At 44.4% G+C, this 21579-nt stretch overlaps 1 protein-coding gene across 4 annotated transcripts in view; it reads right to left on the bottom strand.

Annotated features, from left to right (window-relative positions):
* Positions 1-7116: 7116 nt before the first annotated feature.
* The window catches only part of TCERG1 (transcription elongation regulator 1), a 37813-nt gene continuing 23350 nt past the window's right edge, over positions 7117-21579 (bottom strand). For 2 of the 4 annotated variants that reach the window (XM_062587379.1, XM_062587380.1), the window contains exons 14-21: positions 21390-21508; positions 19103-19253; positions 14538-14702; positions 13472-13654; positions 10965-11144; positions 9873-9956; positions 9505-9605; positions 7117-8306 (exon numbers count right to left, since the gene is read on the bottom strand). In XM_062587379.1, coding sequence (XP_062443363.1) covers positions 8105-8306; positions 9505-9605; positions 9873-9956; positions 10965-11144; positions 13472-13654; positions 14538-14702; positions 19103-19253; positions 21390-21508 — 1185 coding nt within the window. In that variant the 3' untranslated portion in view covers positions 7117-8104. The remainder of the gene's footprint in view (positions 8307-9504; positions 9606-9872; positions 9957-10964; positions 11145-13471; positions 13655-14537; positions 14703-19102; positions 19254-21389; positions 21509-21579) is intronic. The other 2 variants (XM_062587381.1, XM_062587382.1) reach the window with 2 other exon arrangements.

Below are 21579 nucleotides of genomic sequence, written 5' to 3'. Positions count from 1 at the left end.
TCTCTTGCATGTTGTGACTATGTTTCTCTCTGTCTCTCTGTCTCTCTGTCTGTCTCTCTCTCTCTCTTTTTTCTTTTCTAATTTATTTATTTATTCAAAATTTTTTAAAGATAAAATATAAGTTGCTAATTTATGACATTCAAAAAAAAAAAAAAAAAAAAAAAAAAAAAAAAAAAAACAAAGAAAAGAAACCACCCACATATTGCTGTTACCACCTGGCTGCTTCAGAGCGAGGCTGTCAGTGGTTCTACGTTATAATAAGGATAATAATAATAAAAACAATAACTCTTCCTCTTTGCATGGCAAAGCTGCCCCTTTCTACTGTAAGGATTGTTCAGGTCTCTCCTTTACTTGAGCAACTGTTCAATAAAAAAAAATAAAAAAAAAAATTATAATAAAAAAAGAATCGTCATTCAGTCTGCGAGTGGCTCCGCAGCGGCCGGAGGGGAGCAGCGCGGCGGCTGCCGGGCCCCGCGCCGCGACGGGAGGACGTCGCTGGCCAGGCGCCGGCACCGAGCTGCCGACTCTGAACGGCTCCAGCGTCCCGGCCCGGCTGCAGAGGGTCCCTTGCGGAAAGGAGGGACTGCAAGAGAAAAGAAAAGTGCACTGGCTTATACATCTATTAAGAGCGATAGCATTCAGGATGGCGTTAAATTTTATTTAAAAATAAAAAAAAGGAAACGGTTTAAAAAGAAGAGTAAATGAATGATTTTTCAAGCACTGTTTTCTGTTCCTGCGCAGAAAGCCCGCAGCTGCCATCAGCAGTAAAGTTGTCCCGAGTGTGTCCCTGAGTGCCGTGGTGCGATGTGAGCGTGGCGAGATGATGGGGCAATGGGGAGTGATGGAGGGTGATGGGGGAGCTGGGGCACTGGGGCTCTATGGGGCGCTGGGGAGTGATGGAGGAGCAGGGGGGTGGTCCCTGGGAGTGATGGAGGATGATGGGGCTTTGGGGGGCACTGGGGCTCTCTGGGGTGCTGGGAAGGTGCTGGGAGGCACTGGGGTGATGGGGCACTGGGGGACAGTGGGGTATTAGGGCAATGGGGTTGGGGGTGCTGGGGCTCTGTGGGGCAATGGGGCCACTGCGGCTATGAGGCTGGGGCTGTATGGGGAGCTGGGGCTGTATGGGGCTCTACGGGGTGCTGGGGGATGTTGGGGCTGTATGGGGCTCTATGGGGTGCTGGGGGGATGCTGGGGCTCTATGGGGCTCTACAGGGTGCTGGGGCTCTACGGGGCACACGGTGCTTTAGACGCCCGTCACAGAGGAACCCGGTCCTTGCGTCTGCAGTCTGCAGCGGATGTGCCCAGGCCGTCCCACCCGGACTCTCTCTGGGGCGCCAGCACGGCAGCCAAGGTATCTCCGTACCACAAGCCTGGTTAAACTAGAGACAGATCACCTGAACTGGGTATAGCGACCGACAAACACAAAACAGCCAGACTTGTGATGAAAGGTCTCTCCTTTTTGGAGTGCAGAGACTGGTAAAACATTGCAGCTGCTGGACCCTCAGCCTTGGCTGGAGGAACCAACCATGAACCACCACGTTCCAGAGCAGGAACCAACCAACCATCCATGTCCCGGGGCAGGAACCAGCCACCAGCCATCTGTGCCTTGGAGGAGGTCCCAGCCATCGGGGTCCTAGACGTGGCCTGGGAGAGACAGCAGCAACACATCCACATGTGGGGCACAAACTCAGGGCTAAGGGGATTGCTGCTCGTTAGGAGCAATCACACCAGTGAAATGTTGGGAGATCAGTGATACCAATGGAAAATACTTTAAATAGATTATTTGGGAATGGAGGTTCTTATTCTTTCCTACAACTGACTGTGCGATAGGATAAAATTACACCTACACAACCATTATTAGCTACTGCCTATAATCATTGCTCAGCAACAGCCAAATCTCACAGTGCAACGAAGCATGGGATTGAAGTAAAATCACAAAGATCATAATAAATAGTCTATTCTTCCCTCCCCAGGTTTCTGGAGGGAACCAGCTCACTGGCAGCTTTCCCCCTCGTGGCTCGTGGCCTGCTTCTGCGCTCCTCGGTGCACGGCAGCGCAGGGATGCCCGAGCGCGGCCCCGGAGGAGCGGGCTGCCGGGCCGGCGCGCCGCCGGCGGACGAGCCCTCGGGGCGCGCAGCCGGGAATCGCGGCCCCGGAGGGGCAGGCTGCCGGGCCGGCGCGCTGCCGGCGGACGAGCCCTCGGGGCGCGCAGCCGGGAATCGCGGCCCCGGAGGGGCGGGCTGCCGGGCCGGCGCGCTGCCGGCGGACGAGCCCTCGGGGCGCGCAGCCGGGAATCGCGGCCCCGGAGGAGCGGGCTGCCGGGCCGGCGCGCTGCCGGCGGACGAGCCCTCGGGGCGCGCAGCCGGGAATCGCGGCCCCGGAGGAGCGGGCTGCCGGGCCGGCGCGCCGCCGGCGGACGAGCCCTCGGGGCGCGCAGCCGGGAATCGCGGCCCCGGAGGGGCGGGCTGCCGGGCCGGCGCGCCGCCGGCGGACGAGCCCTCGGGGCGCGCAGCCGGGAATCGCGGCCCCGGAGGGGCGGGCTGCCGGGCCGGCGCGCCGCCGGCGGACGAGACCTCGGGGCGCGCAGCCGGGAATCGCGGCCCCGGAGGGGCGGGCTGCCGGGCCGGCGCGCCGCCGGCGGACGAGCCCTCGGGGCGCGCAGCCGGGAATCGCTACGGGAGAAGTCGCTCACACGTTACCCAAGGGGAAAGAGTCAACTCCAAAGCTTGCTTGAAGGGACACAAAGGAAAGGAGCGAGGAACAGCTCTGACGAATTAATACTCGTTTATTGTTGCAAAATAACACCGGGGTGCCTCAGGAGAAGGCTGAAGGGAGCCGAGCAGCCCGGGAGACGTCCTGCCGCCAGCACAGGGCCCGAGGCCTCGGGGGTCGCCCCGGGTCCGCACAAGCAAACGTCAACCAACACTGGGTCTGCACAAAGAAGGAAAATTAAAATGAGTAACGACCTTACTCACCGAATGGACAAGTTAACTGTGTTTTAAAGACAGAGCCATAAGAAATGCACGGTCTCCTGCAGGGATGAGCTAACGGAGCGAGGAGAAACCCTTCCCTGGCGGAGCAGGGCCCCTCTCGGCTTCCCGCCTGCTCCCGGCGCTTTCTCGCCGCAGCTTGAGCGACGCATCGGGCTCCGGCGGGACATTTCCCACCTCCCGGGGTGGCTGCAGCGCTCGTCCCATCCACAGCGCTCACGGCTCACCACCGAACACAGACACCGCCACAGCTTCACTGTGCTCCGTTTTTAAGAGAGTCTTCACCTGTTCATAAAAAAGAAAAATGTACAGAAACTTAAAATAATTTAAAAAAAAGCTTTTCTGCTTGCTAAGTGATCATCTGGCTAGTTCACAGTTGTCAGGAAAGCACAGGAACCATAGGAAAATGCTTTTAAAATAAGCAAAACCAGAGAATTATGAATCCAAAATTAGGGAAAGGCAGCAAAACCAGTCAGGAAATAAAAAGTCATGACAATGACGATGCTAAATTAGCAAGGGGGATGAAAATACAGGCAGCAGGAAATCAGCTCGATGGCGACTGACACGCTGCAGACAGCGTTTCCTGCGGGCACCGGGATCAGCGCGGCACTCGGCATCCGCCGCAGCGCCGGGCTGCCTTAACCCGACGACCAGGCCCCCCCCGCGCCGCGGGCCCCGGCTGCGCCCCGCCGCCCCCCGACGGCGGCGGCGCTTCGCCTTCGCGCCGTGGCTGCAGCGCCGCGGAGCCGCCGCGCTCCCCTCGGCCCGCAGGGCGCCGTCGGGGCGCCGCGAGCAGCGGCCTGCGGCTCCGCGGCGGCGGCGGCGGCGGCGGGGGGCAGCGCGGCCGCCCCGCCCGGCCCGTCGGCCCCGCCGCTCCCGCCGCTGCTCGGCCGCCGGGCGCGGGGCTCCGCGGGCGCTGCGCGCCGCCAAGGCCGCCCCGGCGGCCCCGACGGGCCGGGCGCGGAGCAGCCCTGGCAGGAGCGAGCGGCGGGGGGGGCCGCGGCCGGCAGCGACCCCGTCTCCCGGGAGCGCGGCGAGGAGCCCCGCCGGCTCCGAGCCCTCCGTGCCGCCCCTCGGGCCTGCGCGTCCCCCTGGCACGCAGCTCCTGGGGACACGCGGGTCCCCGAGGGTCCCCCGACGTGCAGCTCCCGCGCACACGCAGAGCCCCCGCGGCGCAGCTCCTGGGGACACGCGGGTCCCCGAGGGTCCCCCGACGTGCAGCTCCCGCGCACACGCAGAGCCCCCGCGGCGCAGCTCCTGCGGACACGCGGGTCCCCGAGGGTCCCCCGACGTGCAGCTCCCGCGCACACGCAGAGCCCCCGCGGCGCAGCTCCTGGGGACACGCGGGTCCCCGAGGGTCCCCCGACGTGCAGCTCCCGCGCACACGCAGAGCCCCCGCGGCGCAGCTCCTGGGGACACGCGGGTCCCCGAGGGTCCCCCGACGTGCAGCTCCCGCGCACACGCAGAGCCCCCGCGGCGCAGCTCCTGGGGACACGCGGGTCCCCGAGGGTCCCCCGACGTGCAGCTCCCGCGCACACGCAGAGCCCCCGCGGCGCAGCTCCTGGGGACACGCGGGTCCCCGAGGGTCCCCCGACGTGCAGCTCCCGCGCACACGCAGAGCCCCCGCGGCGCAGCTCCTGGGGACACGCGGGTCCCCGAGGGTCCCCCGACGTGCAGCTCCCGCGCACACGCAGAGCCCCCGCGGCGCAGCTCCTGGGGACACGCGGGTCCCCGAGGGTCCCCCGACGTGCAGCTCCCGCGCACACGCAGAGCCCCCGCGGCGCAGCTCCTGGGGACACGCGGGTCCCCGAGGGTCCCCCGACGTGCAGCTCCCGCGCACACGCAGAGCCCCCGCGGCGCAGCTCCTGGGGACACGCGGGTCCCCGAGGGTCCCCCGACGTGCAGCTCCCGCGCACACGCAGAGCCCCCGCGGCGCAGCTCCTGCGGACACGCGGGTCCCCGAGGGTCCCCCGACGTGCAGCTCCCGCGCACACGCAAAGCCCCCGCGGCGCAGCTCCTGCGGACACGCGGGTCCCCGAGGGTCCCCCGACGTGCAGCTCCCGCTCACACGCAGAGCCCCCGCGGCGCAGCTCCTGGGGACACGCGGGTCCCCGAGGGTCCCCCGACGTGCAGCTCCCGCGCACACGCAGAGCCCCCGCGGCGCAGCTCCTGCGGACACGCGGGTCCCCGAGGGTCCCCCGACGTGCAGCTCCCGCGCACACGCAGAGCCCCCGCGGCGCAGCTCCTGGGGACACGCGGGTCCCCGAGGGTCCCCCGACGTGCAGCTCCCGCGCACACGCAGAGCCCCCGCGGCGCAGCTCCTGGGGACACGCGGGTCCCCGAGGGTCCCCCGACGTGCAGCTCCCGCGCACACGCAGAGCCCCCGCGGCGCAGCTCCTGGGGACACGCGGGTCCCCGAGGGTCCCCCGACGTGCAGCTCCCGCGCACACGCAGAGCCCCCGCGGCGCAGCTCCTGGGGACACACGGGTCCCCGAGGGTCCCCCGACGTGCAGCTCCCGCGCACACGCAGAGCCCCCGCGGCGCAGCTCCTGGGGACACGCGGGTCCCCGAGGGTCCCCCGACGTGCAGCTCCCGCGCACACGCAGAGCCCCCGCGGCGCAGCTCCTGGGGACACGCGGGTCCCCGAGGGTCCCCCGACGTGCAGCTCCCGCGCACACGCAGAGCCCCCGCGGCGCAGCTCCTGGGGACACGCGGGTCCCCGGGAGCGGGCGCCCCAGCCCGGCCCCGCCTTAGCGCCCTGCCGCCCTGAAGCCGCATGCAGATGGCCCTGGTGGGTCGCCCGCTCCTCGACAGCGGTGCGCCTGTTTTTTTAAGCCACACTGACTTCAGAGCTGCTGCGCAGGTTTGATCGACTGCTGTAACCATAAAACAGGACTTTGCACAAGCTCGAGTCACCCTTTTGAGCAGGCGCAGATTTTAAAGGACATTCGCTAACTCTTAAGCCATCTGACATTCAAAAATAACACGTAGGATTTGTTAAATATTAGGTAAATGGTGCTAATTGGAGGTCTGACTTCCTAATGCAAGCTGAGGGCGCAGCCTCAGGGTTTCTCCAGGCCCAGTACTTACACCAGGAACTTAATGTAGCTCCACAATCCCCAACATATCTGCAGCATTGGCGTCAACAAAACCAAGCAAAGCCTGAGCCTAAAAAAATTCCTAATCACACTTGTAGCCTACCTTGTGAACTGCTCTGGCTGCAGTGACTGCTGTCAGCCACGCATCAAGAGCTGAGCTAATTTTTGTATTCCCCAAGTGGGACCACAATTTACAGGCACGTTAACATGGACGGCCTTAAGCAAGCTGCTTACTGGGGTTTCGCTCTCGGCAGAGGCCTTGCACTCGCCGGCTTCCAGGTGGTTTGGGTGCACCAGGCTGATGACCTTACAGGGCACCGCGAGCTGGCAGCCTGGCATGGACAGTCCTCTCTCACTGAACACCACTAACTTACCTGCACAGAAACAAATCATTGTTTAGGTCTTTGTGAATAGGGAAATTTAAGTTGTGTTTACACAGACCTCTACAGAGCTACTGCAGGCAAAGCTTTCTTAAATCTGCAGTCTGCAGAGCTGCACGTGCCTCTCTGCCCGGCCCATAGCCGCTAACAGCATTAGCAGGAGGGATGGATTGCCTAAATTCAACAGGGTACACGACCTTACTAGCACCATCGCGTTTTAGATGCCAATGGTACAGAGCACTCCCAAGTCTCTCCTAGTACTCCAAACTACTTGGGAATGCCCCATGCCTGCTCCCTCTCCCCCAAATAATTTGGGATAAATGAATTTTTCTCATGGAGTCCTTCCCCACCCCTCAACCCTTGCCAGCAAAGGGACAAAAGGAAGAGAAGAGCTATGTCATATACCAAAGAATTAAACAGAAGGAAGTACACTGATGCCATCTTCTCTAAAATCTCATTTAACAAAGAGACTGAATAATTAAACTAGAAAAATTATGAAACGTGATTTGCAAATAATTGTTTGGCACCCATCTGTACATATGTTGATCTGAATGTTGTTGATGAAATTTGATTTGACCTTACACAGTATCACAAGCACTGTTTTGCCAAACACAGCCAAAAATTTTAGCAATAAGGTTTTGTTTGCTTTACTCTTAAATTCACAACTAACAAAAACTAGTATTAGGCCTGTACAATCCATATATAAAAAGGGTTGGTTTATTGTAGTTCAAATACATAAACTGAACAATCCCAACATTTCAAAATTAAACTTTAGAAACACAAGTTTAACATTCAAAACAGGAGTATAGTTTACAAGAATTGCCCAGAAGGGAAATCCACAGTCTAATCCAGAAGTATGTAAAGATCACTTTATCGTAAATAAAAATGTGTTTATACAACCGTCCTGTTCTGTTCACCACTGTTATTTTACCAAGTGTTTCCAACTGCGAGTAAAAATTATTAGACAAATCTTCACTTGGGCATAGCAACCTGATTTCATTTCTAATTCATGTAATAGGGTAGGGAACAAAGCAGATCTGTGAACAAATTAAATTTGGTCTCTGTAGTCCTAATTCTCCTCTCACATAGCTATAACTGACTTTAATGGAGTTAGTTCCATTTACAAAAGTGAAGGCAAGCAGAGATCAAGACTTGTGTTTCTAGAACATGGTCTTCAGTAATCAATAATTTAAGCTATGAGACAGCATTCTATCTCCTCAGACAGGTGACCCTGGGTAACCATTAGGTTGTCTGTGGTACATCTGTAGTCTAAATTCAAACTACAAGTGCAATCATCCTTAAGACCTGCATATGTAAAACTGCTGAGAAGAACGCCTCCAAATACCAGACACCCACACCTTATATACAGATACTCCATTGCTCTGAGATCTGAAGTTACTAGACCCTGCCCACACATCAGGATTTTTGTCAGTCATGCCCCACAAAGAAAATCATAAATATCTTTGATGTTCTCTTTTTACAGAGACCATTTTATGTTCACAAATGCTGCTTCTTCCTCTGCTCCTCAGATGGTTTTGCAATATATTCATGGTAATGTATATGTATAAACCTGACAGATGGCTCATGCAAGCTTTTTTGAATTAACAGACACCCTTGGCTTAAGAGTACTTCATAATTATTTTGTTGTTCGTCTTGTAGGCTCTGAAGCTGTGGGAGGTGGAGGTGGACCTCGACGGTCCAGGTCATCTACGTAGGACACAATCAGTTTGCGTCTCTCTTCTGGTACACAGTCGAGTACCAGATACCGCTTGTCATTCTGTAAAATCTTCTCTACATCTTTCAGATGTTGATCTGACTCCTGGATCAACTTTTTGGATCTGAAAGCAAGTATAAGAATTAGCATCTTACAGTCATCCAGAAAAATACACAGAACGCACTAGGAATTCATTCTTACCAGTGGTGGCTGGTATGCACTTAAAGAAACTGCCCTTGCCGTAAGAAACTGCAGGTAGAATCAGTGGGAAAACAAAGCAAAGGAAGGGTGCAGTGCCCTGGGTACCTCCTTAGCTAGGAAGATGCCATTTTAGGTCAGGACTAGTCGTATCAAAAACACTGTCTAGGCACAGGAAATAATGTTTGTTGCCACTATTAGTGCAATATTAATTAATCATCATGGAAAACTTGCCTCTCTGTGTGAAATGGCCTTGTACAGCACTACAAGAACTATACAAACCTAAAATCTAAGGGTGGGGGTGGGGAAATAAAGTTAAATTAAGCATCCAAATGTGGTAAACTATTAGTATTTGTATATTTAAGTCTCGGCTCTGGTCCAGCTTGATTGATAAGTTGTGTCCACCACATCAACCTAGAGCATTTTAACTGAGCTTACTGACAGCAGCATCACCTGAAACCAGATCTCCAATATACTGTAGTACTGACTGCAAATAGAAACATGCAGTTCATTAGGATGTAAAAAGCTTAATTTTTTCCTTTATATGTGATCTCTGTTTCTAATAGGAAATTTGTTTTGATCCCCAAGATTCTGTAGCAGCCTTAACTTTCCCTGAAATTGAGTGAAAGAGTTAACTGCTTTGTAAATCTGCCAGCATGTAAGACATCCTTTTAGTGAAATTCTCTCACAGAAATCTAACAAATTATTTTTATTATAGATTTCAACATAGCCGATATTTCTTTGCTATCTACTCCAAACTCCTGAAACAGAAGTCTCACATCAGTATCGATCCTTCTTAAGTCTAAACCAAAGACTAATGAGAGCTGGCCCAAGCTCACCACAAGATGAGTTTAATGCCTGACAGTTCAGAATATGCTGAATACCACTCCGAAACCAACCAGAATCTGACATTTTTGTTAGCTTGATTTTCAGTATTTGTTAATCAGTGGAAATGTCAAAATAAAGCAAAACGAGACCTCTATCCTCTATCTGCTTTTTTTTTTTACATGTTACAAAAGGTTAAAAGAATGTAATGCAGACACCAAATTATTTTAAGACATGAAAAGTTTGCCATCATTTATATGAAAAAAATGCAATAAAAAAATTAACATTGTGCTACACACCTGTACGTTATAAATTTGGTCTCTTTCAATAGCGTCCGGAAGTCAGCTTTGGCAGTAATATATTTGTCTCTAATGTACTCCTCAAACTCCCTTTGTTTTTTCTGAAAGGAAAAGACAAGCTTAAAATACTGAATACCTGAAAAGCCTACAGATTAAGGACCTCATGTGACTGAGCATATTGAATATAGGCAATAGTTACATGTAAATTATGTTTTTCCTTATCTTTGCATTTTTATTTAAAAAAGACTTAATTAAACAGCATTTTTGCTTACCTAAAGCAGAGACTGCTTCAGAAACCACTAACTTTCTTTCCTTCTCTGTATACTGCACAAGGCTGAAAGTTAGCAACAGTGATACAAAACTCTTACCCTGTCACTGGAAGAAAATTTAATGCACCTTGGATCTTCTTTAATGATTTTTTTAACTTCTTTCCATGTTGATGTCAAAGTTATCTTTCAAAAGAAGTAAAATTGGTTAAAATTACAAGAAAATCATTAGATTCTAATCATAGGAATTTAAATGTCACTACATTTGAAACTTTAAAGAAAGTCTCCCAAGCACACTGGAACAACTTAAAAATACAGCAACAACTTTGAAGTGTTAGGTTTTAATCATTTCTACTACGATTTTAATCAGACGATTGTACAATTCCCTTTTTATATTTCAATTTTTACATTGGCTTTTTTATTTGAGATGGCATTTTCAAACCAAAACCCTTGCAAGTATCATTCTCATTCCAACATCTTTTTTTCTGGTATATATTTATGTACATAAATACATTGTTCAAAATTACCTACAAAAACTTACTGCAAAGTTACATGACTGTCATTTTATTCTGTTACACTAAAAACCTGCCTGGTATTCTAAGCATTTATAACTAATGTATTAAAAATTAGTCTAAAACTTTAGTGTTGAAGAAAGCAGTGTGAAGCTGGAACATGATTAAAAATAAACAAGATTCACTAACACTCCACAGTACAAAAGAGGTGATAGTTTTTCTGTAGCATTTATATGGAATAGAAGTTCAGATTCAGTAGCACAAGATGACGTAGGAGAATATCAAGACAGAAGCAGTTGGTAAAATTATTTACAGGTATCTATTAAGACAAACATATGGGATATTTGAAAGAGCAAGATGGTATTAGTAAAAAAAAATATGGAATAACTCAGTGCTGAAGAAACATAACGTCCTGCAGGAAATTAAAAAAAAAAAAAAAAGAAAAGTCACTGATTAGAAGTTCAAGTATGAATAAACTGAATGCCAAACAGAAACACCCAAGATAAACAGGTAAGGAAACACACTACACAAATTCTGTTATGAAGAAGAAAAAACAGTGGTGAAGCAAGTGAAGGGGCCCAGGGAAAAGATCATTCAGCTTAAGTGACAGAAATCCAGAAAAAGATAAATCACAATGAGCTGACAAAGCAGGATTTGTAGTTCAAGCATATACAGCTCTTACCGCTGATGTTTCATCCAGAAGTTGCCTAAAGTGCTCCCTCTTTTTTTTGGTAAGTGCTTCAATGTGTTCATTAAAAAGCTTCTCTTTTTCTTCTCTTTCTAGCAGGGAGCCAGATTCCCATCGATGATCTTTGCGGAGAGTCCTTCTGGTATCAGACCACGACACATCTGAAGAACGCACCTGAGACAAAAGAGAAAAGATTTTTAAAAATAAATTCTTCTGTGGTTCACCAGTAATTCTTATGCACTTCCTACTGTTCTGATAATTTGGGGAAAAAGAAAAGAAAAAAAAAGACCATGGCAGCTTTTCTACAAATATAAACAAGCAATGGCACACGATAACTTTACATCTGTTCAAATGCAGTATTCACTCTCTCACTCAAAAAAAAAAGAAGGAAGAAGAAGGAAGAAGGAAGAAGAAGGAAGAAGGAAGAAGAAGGAAGAAGGAAGAAGAAGGAAGAAGGAAGAAGAAGGAAGAAGGAAGAAGAAGGAAGAAGGAAGAAGAAGGAAGAAGGAAGAAGAAGGAAGAAGGAAGAAGAAGGAAGAAGGAAGAAGAAGGAAGAAGGAAGAAGAAGGAAGAAGAAGGAAGAAGGAAGAAGAAGGAAGAAGAAGGAAGAAGGAAGAAGAAGGAAGAAGGAAGAAGAAGGAAGAAGGAAGAAGAAGGAAGAAGAAGGAAGAAGGAAGAAGAAGGAAGAAGGAAGAAGAAGGAAGAAGGAAGAAGAAGAAGAAGAAGGAAGAAGAAGGAAGAAGGAAGAAGAAGGAAGAAGGAAGAAGGAGGAAGAAGGAAGAAGGAGGAAGAAGGAAGAAGGAGGAAGAAGGAAGAAGAAGGAAGAAGGAAGAAGAAGGAAGAAGGAAGAAGAAGGAAGAAGGAAGAAGAAGGAAGAAGGAAGAAGAAGGAAGAAGAAGGAAGAAGGAAGAAGAAGGAAGAAGGAAGAAGAAGGAAGAAGGAAGAAGAAGGAAGAAGGAAGAAGAAGGAAGAAGAAGGAAGAAGGAAGAAGAAGGAAGAAGGAAGAAGAAGGAAGAAGGAAGAAGAAGGAAGAAGGAAGAAGAAGGAAGAAGGAAGAAGAAGGAAGAAGGAAGAAGAAGGAAGAAGGAAGAAGAAGGAAGAAGGAAGAAGAAGGAAGAAGGAAGAAGGAAGAAGAAGGAAGAAGGAAGAAGAAGGAAGAAGGAAGAAGGAAGAAGAAGGAAGAAGGAAGAAGAAGAAGAAGGAAGAAGGAAGAAGAAGGAAGAAGGAAGAAGGAAGAAGAAGGAAGAAGGAAGAAGAAGGAAGAAGGAAGAAGGAAGAAGAAGGAAGAAGAAGAAGAAGGAAGAAGGAAGAAGAAGGAAGAAGGAAGAAGAAGGAAGAAGAAGGAAGAAGAAGGAAGAAGAAGGAAGAAGGAAGAAGAAGAAGAAGGAAGAAGAAGAAGAAGGAAGAAGAAGAAGAAGGAAGAAGAAGAAGAAGGAAGAAGAAGAAGAAGGAAGAAGAAGAAGAAGGAAGAAGAAGAAGAAGGAAGAAGAAGAAGAAGGAAGAAGAAGAAGAAGGAAGAAGAAGAAGAAGGAAGAAGAAGAAGAAGGAAGAAGAAGAAGAAGGAAGAAGAAGAAGAAGGAAGAAGAAGAAGGAAGAAGAAGAAGGAAGAAGAAGAAGGAAGAAGAAGAAGGAAGAAGAAGAAGGAAGAAGAAGAAGGAAGAAGAAGAAGGAAGAAGAAGAAGGAAGAAGAAGAAGGAAGAAGAAGAAGGAAGAAGAAGAAGGAAGAAGAAGAAGGAAGAAGAAGAAGGAAGAAGAAAGAAATAAAATCTGGTATCCTCCTCCCTATGTATAACATACTATAAGCGGTCTAGAAAGGCAGCCTCTGAGATAATTATTTATAAAGAGCCACTGGGAGCTTCACAATGCTTTGGTTTTAATCCAAAGAGCATTCTTCAAAGAGCTTTTGCATTCTGTTACTGGAACTGACTGCTTGGAACATGCATGGATTGTTTATTTTACTCTAGGAGGCAAAGGCCTAGTACACATGCAAATCAAACTTTATTTTGCTAGTCCAACCCTCTTAATAGAGCATTCACCATACAGGAAAACTACTGTCTCACAGGTTACCCCAACTAGTGGAACAAAGTAAACAGAACAGCAGAGAAATGGTAAGATGAAGACACTACGTTTGGAGCATGATGAAGACTGAAAAAGCTTAAATTAGTGAAACATTCCAAAAGCTCAACTTTACCTAACTTTCAATGGGCATATGAAAATTTCCAGTAGCATGACAAAGCAATCAAACCAAACAAAATCAAACCACTACCATTACTAGTGACATACTATAGTAGTATAGCAGAACACTAACCCTGAAAGTAAAGCATTTTCTTCCAATCAAGGTGAAACTCCCAATGGGGAAAAAGAGAAAGGGATGTGATTTCTTCTATATAAATGTAAATACAAATGGTAAAGAACTCCTATATAGTCAACGATTAAAAAAAAAAAATACACGGAAAAGCTCCTAGAACAAAGAAATCAGGACAGAACTATCCATGTATTACCATGTCAGACAGAAGCGCTTTGAAATTTTGGATAGCTTCTTCCCGTTTGTGCTGCTCACGTTCTCTATCAATTTCCTTTGTTTGTTCCGAACGAGCTTTCTGAACTTCCCTTTCTCGTTCACGCAAACTTGCCTCGATGCGAGCTTGTCTTTCTAGCTCCTTTTCTTTTTCAGAATCTAAATTCTGAAATAAAAGAACATAACCTTTTCTCAATAAAAACAGTAAGACCAAATATTTCAAACTTTCATTAGACAGTTAGTACATTAAAAGATTAAAATGATATCAAACTAATGGCATTTTGAAATAAAATACTTTGACTCAAACCTCTTTATAAAGTGGTTTAAGATCTATGAATTAAAGAAAATGCATTCTGCTTTAACAGATATGTATTAGCAGTATTATAGGGTTTCCGCTGGGGAAAACGAATTTTGGTCACAATGCTGATTGCAGAACAATTTTCTTGGGAGCGTGTTCCTTGTGTGCCTTGACAAACACTAAATAATTCTGCAGTACCTTACTATTTATTTGACTAGTTTTAACTTCAACCATTAATTCCTTGGCAGAGGAGGGTAGGAATATTACCCTGAGACAGAAGAACTAGAAAAGAAACGGCACATGAACCATTTTTATTCCTGAAAAAAGCCTAGCTGAAATTAAAATCACAGCAAAGAAGCCAATGCCCATTCTGGTTGGAAGCAATCAGCACAGTGTCTGTACTTTTCAAAGTTTTATAGCCAGTAGCTTTACACCAGTCTCTCTCTTGCTCTACTAGATAAATTCTCCTGTGTGTGTGTGTGTGCATGCACACACGCTTGCATGCACACATGCTTGCATGCATGCACATGTATGCCACAAACATTTGCACCAGTAGAAGTATGAGGGATAACACTTAGAAGCTTTCAGCTTTCTTTCCAGGGTCTATCTATAAATAGCTATGGTATAGTATTCTCTTTGGTAAAGAACTGGAGCACATATTAATCTATCTTCTATTTAGTTACTTAATACATTAACAGAAATGTAAACAGCAGGAAGTGCAAGGTTGTATTTCCATGTGCCACATACACACCTTAGCTATTTTTTCAATGTACTGTTTGAAAAGGTCTTCCCTTTGTGAAGAACTATCCACTGCTTTGTAACGAGGGTCAGTCTCTACTTTGTCCTTCACTTTACTCCAGCGAGACTGACTGTCCAGGTGGTGATTAGCCAGGAGTTCAAAGAAGTCCATTTTGATCTATTTCACAGACACAACAGAAAGACAGACAACATACTTGAGAAAGGCTTTGATATCTAGCAGTTTACTTTTAGGAAAAAAAAAAAAAAAACTCAACTTACCTCCAACAGAGGGAAGTATATTATTACTACATAACATTACAACTCAGGAAAAAAAAATCACTAGAACGCTGAATTTAGATATAAGCATGTCTAAAATTCAATTTTTCTTTGGGACAATTTTGCTAAAGCAGACACATAAGGAAGATCTGCTAAATCAGAGATGAACTATATTTACTGATTCATCACCATAGTTTATTTTACTTCAGTTTAAGCTTCTTTGAGCTTTTATGTATCAAAGCAAAAAGTTACCAATTCTACATCATAGCATTTCACATATCCATACAACAGAAGCTATAATTTTAAACATGGCTCTCTAGCCAGATCAAGATTGTTATGGATTCATCCTCCAAGTATGCAATGAACAGAGGTTAAAAACTCAGATCTGTCAACAAATAGCCAAGCCTTAAGAAGATGGCTCTAACCAATGAAGAATTATCCACATACAGTAATTAAGTAATCACATTTAAGATGGATATGTAAATATACAAGCAAAGTTTAGTGAAATTTTTTAGTCTATTTTTTCAAGCAGAAATAGCATGCCAACACTCTCCATAATAACAGCACTGTGAAGGGCTGGCAGAAGATCAACTATATCAGTTTTTCATCTAGAGATAAAACTAGCATCATGACATTTTCATCAAAACTCCCAGATTCAGCAGTTGCAAGAGCAACTACTATGTCGTTACTACATTTCTTTTTCTGGGGTAGATCTCCCTTGCTCCTGTCAGCACTTTAGGTCCTACGTATTTTTCCTTTTTATTTCCACCACTTCATGCCTTAGAAGTCTGGTTTGGCACTTGAGCCTCCATCTTTCTAAAGCACAAAAGCAAGGGAGTAGGTAGCCCCATGTGCTGAGTGGCTAGAACCCAGTGATGACCCTAGGGACACAAACAGGGTTAAGCATGCTGCCTTCATAGCATCCCAAACCCTGTTGGCCTATAAAACAAAATCCTTCATTGCAGCATACTACTAAGAAAACTTAGCTGGGAAGGGCTAGACATTCAATTTTTGCTATTCATCGCATCTGTTGTTAAAAAAATCAAAAACAATTCAGCTCTAGTACACAGAGGTTCATAAAGGAAGTGAACAGATGGACAGCTCTATCAAACTCTGGCTTCCCAGCAAATTGTCATACCCTGAGTCTCTAAAAACAATGTGCTTGGTTACAGCACATTAAGAATGAAATGAAGATTAGAACCAACATTCTGCAGGCTTACCCACTGATAATTTTAGCTCTTCACAATATTTAAAACATAAATGTAAAAGGCTTTATCGACCTTTTTCTTTACTATCTCAGAAAGATAGTAAACAGACTAGAAAATAACCGCTTAGTACCAGTGGAGAAGTCACTCTGCATCTATAGTACTATCATTTTTCCTTAAAGAAAGTAAACAAAATGCTAAGCAAACCATTTACTCATTTTAAGATTAAGAATGTTGCTTCAAAACATCTCAAAACATGCATGCAGTATCAAAAATAAGAAGCTTTCTAAGCCATGGCATTATAAATTTTTAGTTTAAAACAAATTAAACAATTCCCAGTTACAACAGAAGTCTATAAAGTAAGGGTATCTTGAAGTTTAAAGAGAAGCACTCTGTAAAAATTATATATGCATACAGATATGCAAGATGTCTTTTAAAACATATTTCATGGAAAAACAGGGTTTTGAAAAAATATATGTACCTATGACACTGCTGGGAGTACTCTGGCAGTAGCTGCAACTAAAACCCAAATCCAACAAAAAGAATACAGCATGTAGGAAGGTATTTCTACAGAAACTGACAGTAGCCTTCCCATTCCCTCTTTCAAAGGCTGAGTGCTGCCTCACTACTGAACAGCTACTCTGAAGTGCAGAAACACCATCTTGCCCATCTGTGGTTTTACTAATTACTTATTTAGCATTACATAGCCAATTCCCTCCTCAGAAAAATGAATACTTTCAGACCTTTAATACTCTTACAGCATGGGTTTATGTTCAGTTAGAAGTGTCTTTCAACTATATTGCACATTACACAAGTATTACAATTAGTTTCTTCAATAAAAAGTGATAAGAACTTCAAAACATAAGTCAAAAACTGCTTGCCAAGGAATAATCTTTTAAGATTACAGCTCTATGATGTTAGAGATCTAATATATATGCTTAATATATACTAAACACGGTAACTATCCTGACCAAGGAAAACACTATGTAAGTGAACTACTATAAAGAAATCTTGTCACAGGATAGATAACAGATGACAGGAATCAGCAAAGTGGGTTACAAAATGTATTTGCAATTGAACATTTTAGTAAATTTACATAAAGTTGGGCTTTTGTGCTTGTCTGCTGGTATTGTTCATCCTGAGGACATGGAACAATACTATGTTCTGGAAAAGTGTATTAGCGACTTTACGAGTTATCAGCTCATAGTTAGTTCCCAAATATCCACGTTTTCAGATGAACACATACTTTGCTTATCTCCATGATCTGAGAAGAATTAGAATTCTACTTACTCACTAAAAATAACCAAACAAATAAAATTAACCATTTGAAAAGCCAACTGTTCCATCACCATCCAATACGTTGTGTCTCAATGAAGCAAAAATAAAGCATGTTTTTAAAACCCTTACGTTAAAGATTTCTGTAAAGTCGATCCTCCTTAAATCAAGATTTTAGGCTTTTAAAATAGACTGAGAAAGCTTCTGGTTAAATGCCTTAGTTTATTATTATTTTTTTTTAATCTTTTAAGCAATTTTAAAAACAAAGTAAGACTGAAAATATTTCAGGTGTATTTAGAGGCTTTTTTTTTTTTTTTTTTTTCAGTTAACACATTGTAGGTACAACTCTCATCACTTCACAAGGAAAAAAACTAAAAAAATGTAAAGTACCGGAACTGCGGGAGGCTAAAGTCACCACACAGAGATACCAATTCTTTCCTCACTAGGGAATCCCATATTATTTGCGTGTCAGTGATTGACAGCTGTCAGACTGAACTGATTGACAGGCCGCACAGCACATAACTGTAAAGTCTATCCACTTGTTATAAAACAGAATACATAAAATGGTTACAAAAGGCTTTTGGAGAAAAAAACATTATTTCAAAAGCAAACAAACAATTTCTCTTTAACTTTTCAGCTTTAGAAAAATCATGCAATAATAAAATAAAACAAGTATTTACATTCAACTAGACTATTTTTAATTTGCAAGAATGTTTTTAAATTCCATATTTGTAATTCAAACCGTATGTAAAAGTCTAGTTAGTTTTCAAGCAAATCAATTCTCCTCCATAAAGCACAATCATTTATTGAAAATATCAGCAATAAGCCAAAATTCAAAAAAAATTGAGAATACAGAATCAAGTTAGAAGATCAGAGCACCTAGTTTTAAAAAGAATTATGCAAAACTTACTCAATAACTAAGTTGTTCCCAAATCTAGTGTGCTATTCAGCATTTTTCTCTTCTGTAAGGATTCTTATTAAGTGAAATTTACATTATCTTTTTACAACTGAGTAAATATTGCAGACTTTAAAATGTCAAAAATGATTACGCTTTAGAGGTATTTTCTCCATTCGCACAACACACAGGGACATTTAAGTAAACAGCTGCACATTTTGATGGTAACATTATTTGATGTCACCTCCATAGTAGTCTGCTTTCCTAGTGGTGAAAGCTTGCTCCCTACTATTGACAGTATAGTCAAATGACATTTGGAATTCATTAATCTTTAATAGATGACCTTTAATTCTAATAAGCACCAGTTTATACATACGATATGTTTACTGAAAGATTAAAAAGTCACTAAAGTGCTAGCTTTTAGATGCAAAGAGAAGATATGGAAGCTGTCTGAAAATTAAATGGAGTAGCCCATAGAGAATTTTGAGATTTCACTGCCTCCATTGAGAGGACAGAGAGGTAATGGCCAGTCATGGGTTTTCCAGCCACACAGGACAAGTATCATTTTCTTTTTAATGCTTCAAAATAATATCACTTTTTCAAAAAACAAAACAGAAAACAAAAACTAGTCATCATTCAGTAGAGAATATAACCTTGCTTGTTTATAAAGACTATATTAAAATCAACTCTTTAAGTAAACTCAGTTTCACAAATTTAAGTAACTTCAATTCTCTACTCTCTAACAGCTGGCCAGCATACCTGCAAACTTAAAATCATTAGTTTAGAAAGACCAAAGAAAAATCTGTGAAGCATTTACATTGCAAAACATTAATGAAAAGGAAAGGCATACAGAAAAGAAGTACTAGCTTTGTCCTATTTCACTCAGGCTCACACCATTCATACTGCTGGAACTAAAAATCACCTTACCTTCTCACCTCTGGTCTTCGAATCTTCTTTTTCCTTCTTTCTTGCCGCTGTGATAAATTCATTAAACAAGGCCTCTCGATCTTTCATCTTTTCAATTGCCTTGAATCTCGAGTCTTTAGCATGCTTGGCTGCAAATTCACTAAAAGTAGTTCTGCAACAAAATGGCAAGTGAACTAATTTGGCAGAGCTGTCTTTGCTGGGAAGCAGGTTCAGCAGAGAAATATTGCTTCTGCTAAAATATGTGCCAGAGAACAATTGGAAAAAAAACAGAACAACAAAAAAAATCCACCCCATGTTCTCAGTATAGAGATGCTCGATCAATGAACTATAGAAGAGAGTCAGGTTTAGGCAGACATACAAAAAGTATTGTTAGAGACAAAGTTTTTTCATAGCTAACTGCAGGATGTGCAGGTTTAGGATAAGAGATTACAGTACAACCAAGTAAAAAAAATGAACAAACTTAATTGTCTATAAAAATTTTCTTGTGGGCTAGAAGTTCAGCCACCAGTCTGTCCAGGTATTTCACAGCTGTGAAATCCATAATTTCACGTGCATTCTCTTGCAGCCAAACTATGCTATGAGAGCACCAAGAAAATCATCATTTTGGTGTTCGTCATTTGTAACACCAGAACGCTAGCTAGATGAAATTTTCCTCCTACAGTGAACATTGTATAGTCTAATCTTAATCACAAGGAGTTAAAATACTTTAAGCACTATGCACAGTACCAGATTTTAAATCTATTTTACTTGTAGCGTCTTCCTGACAGGTGTCTCACCTCCTGGAACAGATTCCGATTTCAGATGTGCAGTAGATACAGTTCTGCCACTTACCTCGGGGCTGGGGGGGGAAAAAAAAAAGTCCACCCAACCCCCCTCCCCACTGTGCTTTTTCCAAGTTCTGATAAAAATCCAAGTTCCAAGAATAGAGACACACTTGTAATCTTACAGATGTTTTCATCACAGCATGGAAATAATTACACTTGGAAAATCCAGCCTACTGTTGCTGTAGGGTAAATTGAAACAAGAAGAGAATTTGGTAGCTTATTCAAAAAGACCAGAAAGTGAATGCACAGCTTCTTGAAGAACAAGAGCTGTTTAAGTAAAGTGGAACAAACTCTTGAGCATGTTTGGACGGATGTTTAAAAAAAGTAGTCTGACACTCACAGAAGTACAGCAATATCTTTAGACAAACACTGAAACCAGAAGACAAAGGATAGGATTAAACAAGACTGTCTTTCAACTGGAATTCTCTTCCCTTCCTCCTCCCCCCCCTTAATTAGGTAATAATTAGCCCCAATATGACACACCGGAGATAGCTTTAGTTTCCTCAGTCTCTGAATGATGTTAAACTTGTCATTGATTTATTTTTTTCTTAAAACACCTCCATGCCTCCATTCTTCTCAGACAACTGTCAAAATTACTATCCCCAAAAGTCTACCCTCATTAAATGAGCAGATAAGTGTTTTAAATAAAAGACAGATTTAAAGATTTAAACAGATGTAAAGTAATTTAAAGGTTAGCAAAACACTGTATTCCATCTGATTTCCAACATATGCCACTGAAAAAATCAAGCTGAAGCAAACCAAAGGAGCTGTTATTTCACCATAAATAGTCGACACCTGAAAAACCAAGAGATGCTGAAAAAGAATGCTTTAGAGCTCCTCTGGTAACACAAGAACATATTTCATGAATTGCATGTAAGAAAGCTGTGAAACAAAATTCTAGCAATAAAATCTAGAATGTTAATACATTTACTGTCATCATTATGCTATTATCACTGCATTTACATCTGGATGTGAAAGGTATGCAATAATTTGTATATTAAAACAACTAGAACATTCTATAATATTATCATCAACATACTCTTTAACCAGAAAAATGCACCCAAGGCCCACAAACTGATATTTTCTTACAAAGAACTCACCCCTCTAGTATTTCTCACAGACTAGTAATATTCTTAAGGAGAAACAAGGTTATTTAAGAAATCTTGCAGTGGTGCATGAGGCCTTTTTCACAATACAGACAACACACCGGAGATTCCTTCAAAATGACTTAAAATACATAAAACATAACAAAGAGAAAGTTTTATTATTATATGGGTTTATATTATGGGTTAGGTAAGTAGAAGCAGGCAAAGGGAGATTTCAATAATATCTGATCACTTTTTTTTTTTTTCTCTTTGGCAAGTTCGAAAGAGGTAAGTATTGAAGGGTTAACCTATCTAATACCAACCAACATACTTTGTTTTAATGAAGTTAATGTATATTAATGAGAAAGAAGCTCCTACCTTGGATTAATCTTTGCTTCTTCCATCATTTTCTTGAAATCCTCCTTGGCCTGCATTATTTTGTTTTTCTTCTCCTTGCGCTCCTCTTCTGCTCTGGTTTTCACATACTGATCAAAAACCTACAGAAACACCAGTCACTTTCACATAAAAATACAAACCTGAAGTCATGTAAGTTCTACGAAAGGAGAGA

Source organism: Rhea pennata, chromosome 14 (assembly GCF_028389875.1).
Source record: "Rhea pennata isolate bPtePen1 chromosome 14, bPtePen1.pri, whole genome shotgun sequence".
In the NCBI taxonomy this organism is placed as follows: domain Eukaryota; kingdom Metazoa; phylum Chordata; class Aves; order Rheiformes; family Rheidae; genus Rhea; species Rhea pennata.
The sequence above is the reverse complement of the archived record's forward strand: the minus strand, read 5'-3'. Positions and strand labels throughout refer to the sequence as shown.